An 11686-nucleotide genomic window follows, 5' to 3' on the forward strand; every position below is an offset into this window, starting at 1 on the left:
TATAATGGTCACTTTAAATCACCTACTTTGTGCTCAGGAGTTCCCTTGCTACCCTATCAGTTATTTTCATGTCCACAACACCCCTATCAGCTAAGAGTATTGTTTGCTTCCACAATGAAGAATAATGGGACTGAGAGGGGGTGAAATAACTTTGCTTAAAGCCATATAGCTAGGAAGTGACAAAGTAGGTTCAAACCCAAGTTGATCTCATTCCAAAGCCTCTTTCATGAAAAGGGCTCCCCCCCTATTGTGCCATTTTATCATCAAGCTGAAAGCACCAAATCTCTCTGAATCTTAATCAATCACAAGTGGGAGAGGTTCAGATTAGGTGATACCCAAGGTCACTTCCAACCCTTAGATTCTATGACCCTATGATTTCCTTAAAGGAAGGGTTCTGTGGTAACTGTTATTATTCCATCTTCAGATATGAATAGATCCTCTCAGGGCAAAAGCAAGATAGACTGGCAAGGAGTTAAGTGATATTTCTAGAGTTGTAAGGTCTAGAATCAGATCCTGGTTACACAGTGTACCATGTAGTGTTGTGTCATGTAATGTTGGAGAGTTTCTTTTGCAATACTTTGAGCTTCAATTTCTAATTCTTTAAATGAGGAAAATAAACATATTTATTCTGTGTAGTTGTTGTAAGGACTGAATGAGATAGTGAATTTTAAGTGTTAAATTTAAACTGTAATGAATCATTCTATCATAATTTCTACAGGGACTCAGTTTATGTACCTTCTCTATTCCTTAATTACACTACATCCTAATTATTTACTTGCATATCCATGCCTTCCTTGAGTGTGAGTTTTGTGATGTTATAAATTCTTTTCTTCTTTCTTCTTTCTTTTTCCTAATAAATGCCTCAGTGTGACTGGTATCTTGTTAACTAATCAACAAATGTATATAGAAAGACACATAGGAAAACATGAATGTCTGTTCCCCTTCTGTTTATTTTCCAAACAATAAAAACAGAAAAAGAAAATTTGAATCAGGCCTATTGTTGGTTCATTGTTATGAACATTATCAAAATGTTCATCGACATAGAAGACAAAAACAAACCTAGTGTTCTGGGGGGATTTGTGTAAGAGTGTCCAGTCCCCTAGTGGTAGAGAATATATTCCAACAGCTATTGCTAGATGAGTCAGAATGAGAGACAGCTGCCTAAGCATTTGGTCTGGCTAGGTTTCAGGAAAAGGGTGGGCACCAGAACTGGTACATTTGAGGCAAGTGGGAGACTGTTCATGGATGAAACTAGAGAGACAGGCAGGGGCTAAGTCATGAATGGCAAGTTCAGAAGTTTGGACAATAAGCATATTAGTAAGGAGGCATGGTCAGGCTTTAGGCAGACAGTGACGCGACCAAATTTTAGTCTTAGAAAGAACACTTTGGCCAGATTTGTCAGATTTCAAGAGATCATTTAAAGAGATTTGAAACAAATAGCATGAAGGCATCTGTTGAGTATATGTGGTAAAGATCAGAGAAAGTAGGAAGTTTGAGAGTTAACAGAGATGGAACCAATGCATTTTAATGGAAGGAGGTTGATGGAGTTTTAGGATGCCTCCAGGGATTTTGTCTGGGCTAGGAGCTTTGATATAGGGTGCATGGGCAAAATAATAAAATGGAGAGCTAAAACCCAACATCTTTGGTGTGCTGAATTTCAGGTGTCTGTGTGACAACCATGTGAAAATGTAAAATGGTAGGTATGTAAGTTTGGAGTTCAGAAGAGAAGTGATACACAGTGAACACTGATTGGATATATGCTATGTTACTATATTTTTCTGCCAGCTCAGATGCTAGTTATTGACTCATCTACATTCTCATTAGGATGTTGCTGATCACTGGAGCCCATGGGCATTGCCTATTGATGATAAATCCATGCAGTCTAAGGTTATAAACCCTAGCTGACCAATTCTCTGAGGCACTTTTTGTTCTGATAGGCTCTTTCAAGATCATCCATCTCCAAAGTGCCCCAGATTATGTACAAGCTGTGGAATCTCCTGCTTATGATTATCTTATTTCATGGCTCTAAATTCTCAAGTCCTGCTGTGTTTGAGAAAGTTCATATATATAGACATTCCAAAATATGCAACTCATATTATCTCTCTGGGCATCGCAAAATCAAATATTCAGAGACTATCAGACAAGAATCTCAGGCAATCTGCAGATCAAGCACAGCTAATGCAGATAAAATGACTTAATGAAGCTCCCTTCCATTCAGTTAGATGTTTATTGAGTGTCTACAATTTGCTAAGCATTGTCGTAGTTGCTACAAATACAATGGTGACACCAAAATAGGTAGACCCTGCTCTGTTCTTTGTAGTCCACCAGGAGAGTGACATACACTACTAACCAGACAACTGTCAGGCAGCCTAGAGGAAGTGATCACTAAGTAACAAATAGGTAGCCTCCTCCTCAAAAATATCATCCTATGTGAGTAGCTAGGGTGTATCAGAGTAAGAATCATGATATCATATCTGTCTGAACCTAATTCTGAGTCCTTTCCATGTTGTGTCCCTTATTATCAGGTAACAGAATCAGCCAAAATTATGATTGAGGAATAAAGGCATGGGCTTTAGAATCAAACTACCTGGGCTCAAATATCAACTCCCCACTTACTACTTCTATGACCTTGGATATGTTATTCAACGTGGGACTGGCATCGTGGGTTAAGTCACCACTTGGGACATCCTCATCTGATATGGGAGTACTGATTTGAGCTTTGGCTACTCTGCTTGTGATATAGCTCCCTGCTGATGTTCCTGGGAAGCAGTTGATGACGACACTCAAGTACTTGAGTTCCTGCCACCCACATGGGAAACTAAAACCAGGATGGGGTTCCTGGCTTCAGACTTCAGACTGGCCCAGCCCCAGCTATTGAAGCTATTTGTTGAGTGGAGCATCAGATCGCTCTCTCGCTCTCTCTCTCTCATTCTCTCTCTCTCTCATTCTCTCTCTCTCTCTCTCTCTCTCTCTCTCATTCTCTATCTCTCTCTCTCTCTTTCTCTCTCTCTGTCACTGTGCCTTTCAAATAAATATATAAATCTTTAAAAAGTCACTCAACTCATCTGAGCATTCCACTCATTTATAAGATGGACATATGATCTACCTCTTAAAGGATGCTATCTTAACAAACAGTACTTATTTTTATTATATTTTAGGTAATCTTCCAGGTTCTTTCCAGTTCAAAGTATAGTCTTTGATGCTTCCTGCTACTGAAAGTGGTGGGGGTAAGCTGAAAAAATATGAACTTGGGAATTAGGATTATTGGATTTTGACCAAGATTTTCTTCTAGGTAGCTGTCAGTTGTGGACACTCCTGTGACCTTTCTGAGCTATCATTTTCCCATCTTCCAATGGTGGGTTCATTTCAGGTCATCTCTGAGGTGCATCTTTTTAAACTGATAGACTGTTAGGAGGCAGATGGGACTTATTTTGGCTATCATAAGGAAAGGTGATGAAAATTAAGATTGGCTATCATAGGATGCACTTTTCTCCCTCAACTCCTAATCTCTGTGCTTCCTATTACTGCACATTGTTTGACTCCAATAAATGATTCTTAAGTGAGCAATGAGACAGCATGAGCAGGATGTGCATGGGGCCCAGAACATCTGTACATAAACTGAGAAAAGGATACTGACAGCCACCCAGCTGTTTCATCAACATATCCCTCCAACAGACAACCCTTTGTGGAAGCTGGGAAAAGGTACAGATTTCAACAAACATCTGTCAAGAGTCATTCTTTTCCATTACCTACTAAGTGCTGACTTTTTCAACCTATTGAAGACATGTTGCCCCAATGAGCTGTGCCCCTTAAACCAAAAAGCATTCAGCAGTACAGTGGCTGGTTTTCAGATTCTATTGGAATTCTTCTGTCTGTTCCCCTACTCTGACTTCCGGGCAAAGATGTATATGAAGTCATTTAAACAACAACAACAACAAAACTGTAAAAGCCCAGACTCACCAGGGGCTGCAGCTGGGTTAAGGTGGAGCTATGTCTTTACATCATCACATCCCTTCCCTCATCCAGAGCAACTACAAGAGCCTGAACTGAAAGGGATATGGAGTTCCTCGACTTCCCAGATCATACAATTGCACAAACTGTGGCCATGTTCACTCCAGATGGAAACACAGGTATATGGTGCTAGGGCAAGAATAGACTGAGATTTGACTTGGAAATTGGAATCCATAACTGCCCTTTTTTCTGGGTATGATCTCAATCAAGTCAATTCAAAGGTTAGGCAAGGTTTTCTCAAGCGAGAAAGGGAAAACATGCTTCTCAGAGTTGTCTTCAATAGGTTGAAAAAGTCAGCACTTAGTAGGTACTGTTCTTCTGTTATTGTCCCAGGAAAACTGAGGGACAGATGTCCCTAGCACCCGGAAAGGAGCAATAGAAAGATTTTGTGAGTGATCCAGGAATGAGTACACAGAGAAAATGACTATGGCAGGGGGTGGGAAACCCTTTCAGTTAAGATTCTCTGGGAAATGCATGCAAGAAAAGTCAATCTAGAAAAGCACCAGAATGTGTTTGCTTAGGGATGTTTTTGATCAGCTCTCTCTTTATTTTTTACAGCTTTTTACTGCAGGGATAGTAAAATCAATGTTAGTTTATTTTATGGAGTAGAAATATTTTTGAAAAATTGGCTTGAATATAATTTCTAAAAGCAAATCTGATTCTTCCCTCTTAACTCAAATTATAAAAGTGGAAAAAAATTCTGTGAAAAGAATTCTGTGGAGAGAATATTGGTCTAAGAAATAAAAAAAAAAAACAGTCCTAAGATGGCACAGTATCTTGTGGAATCCTATATTTAATTTTTAAATACTAATTTTAGAAGAAACATTAATAATAGTGCCACAAAACCTTCAGCAAAGAACAACTGAAATATTTCTGTTTGGAAAATGTTCATAAAGCCTTAAAGAACAGGAAGATGTAAGGATAACAATAGTTTTAGCTGGGTAGGTAACGTTAAGGTAAGGAATAGAAGACAAAGGAGGCTGACTCAAGATGGAGAAAAATCCCTAGTCATCCACTATGAGTAGAGAGAAATTTTACATTTCACAATCACGTTTGACCCCTCCTTCCCCCTGGGTCTTTGACATTTTCTTTTAAGTCTACATTTTTTTTCCACATCCCAGTATTCCCTGGATCTCCCTATGACCCTTACTCTACTATGTTTTTTTTTATAGCACTATCACCTTCTATCATAATATGAACTGTTTTATTATGTTTATATTTGACTTTTCCATCCCCCCTGCCAAGTGTAAGCTTCCAAAGACAGAGATTTTTCTTGCTGTGTTTATTGCTGTATCCTCAGCACCTAGAATGGGCTTCATGTGTACCAAAAGCTTGATAAATATTTGTCCAATGAATGAAAATCTCACTGTGTAGGGCAACTCCTCCATGAAATTTATCCCAAGCAAGTTTCATCTTGTACTTACTCCATCATAATAGTTTTCACGCCATACATTAAAAAATTATACATGAAATTCATGTAATGTAAATGAACCATTTTAAGGTGTGTGATTCAGTAACATTTCGCACATTTACAATGTTTTGCACATAGCACTTCTATCTAGTCCCCACTTTCATCACCTCAAAAAACATAAAAATCTCTGCAGTCATTACACAGCCACTAGGCATTCCTCCCTACTCCTAGATCCTGACCACTGCCAATCTGCTTTTTGTACCTGAACATCTCATATAGATGAAATATAGATGAAACGGTATAGATATGACCTTTTGTGTCTGGCTTCTTCTAGTTAGTGTGATATTTTTAAGGTTCATCCATGTAGCAGTTTGAACCAGAGCTTCATCACTTTTTAACGGTTGAGTAATATCCATTGTATAGGTATGCCACATAAAGCTTAGCCATTCAGCCATTTTTGGACATCTGGGTTGTTTCTACTTTTTGATTCTTGTGACCAGTGCTGCTCTGAGTACTCCTGCGCAGGTGTTTATTCCTATCAGGCTTTGATTACCTCTTTTCTCATCTGTCTCCCCTACGAAACCATGAACTCCTGAGCACAAGCACTGAGTCTGTCTTGTTTAGTGACATTCATAGCCTGAGCTGTGGACCAGAAAATACTTGTTCAATGAATGGCTGGATACAACATGTCCATCTTGAACTTCTAATTAAAATCAATGATTGAAATTTCTTAAATAACAGGGAATGGCAGCCTTTAAAAATTCAATAATGCCACAAATATGAAAAAGCATTGACGTCTTAATTCCACATTGAGGCCAGCTGCAGGAAGGGAAAAGCGGATAGAGTGGGTGAGAGAAACGAGGGGCTTCTACAGAGCCAGGGAGGAGGCGGCAGCAGAGAGAGGTGGAGGAGCAGGGGAAGGTGGGCCATGAGGCTGGGTGAGGGGGGAGCGAGGGGACTCAGAGATGAAGGGGACGGAGCAGCTCTCAGGTTACCATAAGCCTCTCAAGCAGCCCAGAGAATCCTCTCTGCCCCCAGGAAACAGCATTTTGTCTTTCATTTTCAAACATCAAAGTTTATTTCTGAAATAAAGATTTGCTTTTGTGTCAAATTCTGAAGGTACTCCCCAGATGTTCAAGAGTGACTTTGGCTTTTAGAAATAAACTTTTGAAATGGAGAGTTGTCTTCAAATGTTAGGCTCTATCTATCTCTCTTTTTAAAAATAAGCTTTTTAAAACAATTGTGGCAAAAATAACATAAATTTATTCTCTCCCTCACTGTTAAGTGTACAGAACATTCATGTTAATTATATGCACAGTGTTTCACAGTAGCTCTCTAGTACTTTTTCATCAGACATGATTGAAACTCTATACCCTCTGAACTTGAGTAAACATTTATTGAATACCTACTAAGTGCCTATATCACAGCAAACCATGGTTAATTTTCCTTTTTCTTCATTTTACGTCTAAGGACCGTGTCCATTGGTATACACTGACAACAATTTAGGCCTATACAAGGGCTCTTCAAAAAGCACATGGAAAATGCATATCAAAGAAAAACTATACATTATTTTCAGAATATTTTTTCACCAAAACAAACACCTTTTAATTCCATTTTCCATGAACTTTTGGAAGTACTCTTGTCATTAACTAATGCTTTCCAGGTTATTATTATTATTTCCTCATAAAATGCTACTCATTTATTTCATTATTTGAAACTCTCTCAAGCTGTTAGCATTCTCACCTTACAAATGAGGAAACCAAGGTCGAGGGAACATAGGTAGTTTATTCAAGGTCACAGAGCTAGAAAGTGGCAGAGCTAAGATTTGAAGTCAGGTTTTGAACACAAATTCTTCCTCACTGTATTATGCTATCAATGATTCGTTCCAAGTAACATTAAAGAGTGACTTTAGCAATGCCTCTTAGCTTTCCAGAGTAAGAGAAAACACAAATAAAATAAACTTCCTTATTTTGGTTCAAAATAATCTAAAAATAATTCACCAAACTCATTTTGTCTTTTAACCAATGCCTCTGTCCAAAATATTTTTCTTATTTAGTTTTTATTTATTGTGTTGAGTATTATTAGCTTGCAAGTTTTAACTATTGCATTTGACACATGCTAACATGTTGGAGCCAGACCTGGACCTGAATCCTGGATTTGCTATTAATTAGTTGGAAGACCTTAGAGAAGTCATTTAACCTCTTTGAGTTTCAATGGCCTCATCTGTGAAATGATGTTTACAATAGTACTCTATAATGAGGAGTAAATGAGATGATGTCTCCAAATTGCTTAGCATATTTCCCTAGTCCATAGCAAATACTTAAATAGCAGGTGTTATTAATATGCTAAATACTACAAGAAGTGAATACTTCATCCAGTTAACCAAACTTTTGATAAAGGACTGAATTTTTTTTTTTTTTTTTGACAGGCAGAGTTGGACAGTGAGAGAGACAGAGAGAAAGGTCTTCCTCAAATGGTCACCATTAAAATGGTCGCTATAGCCGGCACGCTGCGCCAATCCAAAGCCAGGAGCCAGGTGCTTCCTCCTGGTCTCCCATGCGGGTGCAGGGCCCAAGCACTTGGGTCATCCTCCACTGCCTTCCCGGGGCACAGCAGAGAGCTGGACTGGAAGAGGAGCAACCAGGACAGAATCCGGCACCCCAACCAGGACTAGAACCCTGGGTAGCTGGCACCGCAGGCGGAGGATTAGCCAAGTGAGCCATGGCGCCGGCCAAAGGACTGAATTCTTACAGCTAGAAAGTACGGAAGGAGCCCAGAATTTGCTGTCAACTACAGGTAAATGCCAATTTCCTTTCGCTGGTTACTAGGAATATGAACTTGGTTTACCTCATTGCAAAATGGGGATGATTGGACATGTCTCACTGTGTGTCTGTGTTTTAAAAGATTTATTTATTTGAAAGAGTTACAGAGAGGCCGGTGCCGCAGGACTCTAACCCAGAAACTGTGATATGGAATGAGGGTGTTCCAAGCAGCCTGTTAACTGCTGCACCAAATGCCTGCCCCAAACACCAATCTCTTGCCTGGCTTAACCTGCTAGCTTCCTTATCTACTCCCTGCTTCCACACTTACCAAGCCAATACTTACAGCCACATATATTGTGCACAGCACATCTCCAGGGATCTCACTCACAGAGACTGTAATGTGACGAGCACCCCCTGGGGCTGTGCAAGGCAATGACACTACCTGTTGGCTCCAGAGCACACTTCAAATTGAAAGCAAAACTGTTGCTGTTGTGTTCAGAACTCTCTAGGACCTCATTTTCTGTTTTAGGAAAGATTTGTTTACTTATTTGAAAGGCAGAGTGAGAGGAAGAGACAGAGACAAACAGATCTTCCATCTGCTTGTGTACACTCTAAATGGGTGTAATGGCTGGGGCTGGGCCAGTCCGAAGCCAGGAGCCATTCCATCTGGGTCTCCTATTCCCGTTCCTCCTCCACATAATCAGTGATGGGCAGTGTGGGGCAATGGTTAAGTACAAGGGCTCTGGAGGTTGAAATTCTGGCTCTACTGCTTACTGGCTGAATAATCTTGGGCAACTTTTTTGAGTTCTCAATGTTCTTCCCCCACTTGAAAAACAGACATGAAAAGTTGGAAAAAGAATGACATGTTTGATTTGCGCTCCCATTGGTTTGCTTTTGCTGGGTGGGTTTTCTGACAGAGGCCAGAGAATTAGCAGCTCCGGGGACAACACGGGGAGGGGGCTGGAGGTGATGACGCAGATGGCGGCAGCCGCTCAGGTAGGGTTCCTCTGGCTAACGCTCTTGTCTTCGTTGTTCAGCTGGTGCCCACTGCTCTTCGGCGGCTCGGTCCCGGTGTCGTCGTCGTCCACCACCTCCTCCGGCTGCCGGCACTTCTCGTAGAAGAAGATGATGGCCACCAGCACCAGCACCTCCATCACGATGCCCAGGAAGGGCCAGAAGGCGGCCAGGCGGCTGTGCACGCGCAGCGTGATCACCGCCTTGTCTGAGCCCTGGGAGCTGGTACCGTTGCACACGTACTTGCCGGGGTCGGACTTGATGTTCAGCTTCTTGATACGCAGCTCTGACCTGGCCTCCGAGTTGCTCACGAAGAACCTGTTCTGGGAGCCGTTCACAATGTCCTGGTGCCCGGAGTCGGCCATCTTGTACCAGGCCCAGCTGGTCACGGGCGGGAAGGAGTCTGACTTGCAGGCCAGCGTGACAGGGTCGCCCTCATTGGCTTTCTCCGACCTTTTCACGGCCTTCACTTTGGGGGGCCCACTCACGGCCAGGTCACCCCTGCCCACGGACTCGGGGAGGAAGAGGCAGGAGTACTTGCCGGCCCTGTCGGCCACGTCGACCTCGTACTCCATCTTCAGGTCGGTCAGCGCGTCCTCCTTCAGCACCTCGCCCCCTTTCATCCAGCGGTGGCCTGTGATCTGCGTGTCGCTGTGATTCAAGGCACAGGTGAGGCGCACCTTGGAACCCACTTCCTCTATGGAAGTGGAGACGCTGCCCACCTCCGCGGAGGCGCCCTCGACCAGCAGCAGCGCGAGCCCCAGCACCACGAGCGGCGCCGCCGCCATGTCCCCCATCATTCGCGCTTTACACCGCGCTCGCCGCCGAGCGCAGCCGCGCGTGCCGGGAGCGCGCACGCAGGGCCCAGCAAGGCGCTTTGCGTGTGCGAGTGCGCATGCCCATGCCAAGGTGTTTGGCTTGCTCCCTGAGGCAGGCAGCGCATCAGTGCGCCCAGGCACTGGTCATGGCTTCGTTTTGGGTTGCCGGATGAGAAGGTAAGTGGGCTGAGTTGAGCCCGGCTTGTCCACAGACCTCATGTAAACTTTAAAAACATACTGGGGCGGCTCCGTGGCACGGTAGGTTAATCCTCCGCCTGTGCCGCTGGCATCCCATATGGGCGCCGGTTCTAGTCCCGGTTGCTCCTTTTCCAGTCCAGCTCTCTGCTGTGGCCTGGGAAGGCAGTGGAGGATGGCTCAAGTCCTTGGGCCCCTGCACCCCCATGGAAGACCAGGAGGAAGCACCTGGCTCCTGGCTTCGGATCGGCGCAGCTCCGGCTGTTGCGGCCATTTGGGGAATGAACCAACGGAAAGAAGACCTTTCTCTCTGTCTCTCCTTCTCATTGTCTGTAACTCTACCTCTCAGATAAATAAATAAAATATTTAAAAAACAAACAAAACCCAGATATTGTCAACAGCCTGAGAGATGGCAATTGTCTGTTGCAGCAAAACCTGAGACACTCCCGATGTAAACAAACGAATTAACTCATTTTCCCATCTTTTATTTCATCAGCTGCCACATACAGCCGCCAGCCTCATGGACTAAATAGTTCAGAATTTTCTAGAGCAGAAAGCTCTCTGTGGATGGAGCCCATCTTACTTCCTGTGGGGTGCTGGATTCTTCATCTCCACAAAAGTCCCTGAACTCATAAAAATTAAGATCACATCACTGTGAGGATGAAAGGAAACAGTGTGGGTGAGTTGCCAGCACTGAGCAGTTTAGTAGTGAGTGATTGCTCAATGAAGGAAGGAGGGAAGACATGAGCCAGTGAATAAACTCCATGTTCTATTCATTCAGCCTCTAAATATTTATTGAACACGTGCTGTGCGCTAGCCCTTCTGGGGAATACAGCGATGAGTAAAATGGCCCAAGACTCTTCCTTCATGAAGAATACATGCTGATGGGAGAGGCAGAGAACAAAGTAAACCAGTAAATATAATATGTAAGGTAAAATGATTTCTGTAAAGAAAAACAAAAGAGATAATATCAAGTTTAATCTTAGATGATCAAACAAGCCCTTTGCAAGAAGGAACATTTGAGCAAAGACTTGATTAGAATGAGAGTGTGATCTGTGCAAGTATCTGGGACATGAACATCCCAAATGGAGAGACCAGCAGGATCAAAGGTCTGGAGACAGGAATGTATTTGGGGAGCTTGAGGAAAGGCATGATTTGTGTGACTTCAGGCCTGTGAGAGAGGGGAAGAGAATTAAATGAGAGTGAAGGTATGGCCTGAAGCCAGAAAGCTGGGGCATCCTATAGGATGGCAAGTTTTACTCTAAATAGAAAAGGAGGGGTAGCATTGTGGCACAGCAGGTTAGGCCATTGCTTGTGACACCAGCATCCCATATCTAAACACAGGTTCAATTCATGGCTGCTCTGCTTCCAGTCCTGCTCCCTGCTAATATGCCCAGGGAAAGCAGCAGAGGATAGCTCAAGTACCGGGGAGCCAGGGCAGGGTTGGGCTGGGTCTGACAGTTCTCCTAGAATGT

At 42.9% G+C, this 11686-nt stretch overlaps 1 protein-coding gene across 1 annotated transcript; it reads right to left on the reverse strand.

Annotated features, from left to right (window-relative positions):
* Positions 1 to 7193: 7193 nt before the first annotated feature.
* Positions 7194 to 10542, reverse strand: LOC100339001 (basigin). The gene has a single exon (XM_002715591.6). The coding sequence runs from the start codon at positions 9996 to 9998 to the stop codon at positions 9177 to 9179; it is 822 nt and encodes a 273-aa protein (XP_002715637.2). The 5' UTR covers positions 9999 to 10542; the 3' UTR covers positions 7194 to 9176.
* Between the last annotated feature and the right edge of the window lie 1144 nt (positions 10543 to 11686).

The sequence above is a fragment of the Oryctolagus cuniculus genome, chromosome 7, assembly GCF_051225735.1.
Source record: "Oryctolagus cuniculus isolate XC-2025 breed Fujian yellow rabbit chromosome 7, ASM5122573v1, whole genome shotgun sequence".
Classification (NCBI taxonomy): Eukaryota; Metazoa; Chordata; class Mammalia; order Lagomorpha; family Leporidae; genus Oryctolagus; species Oryctolagus cuniculus.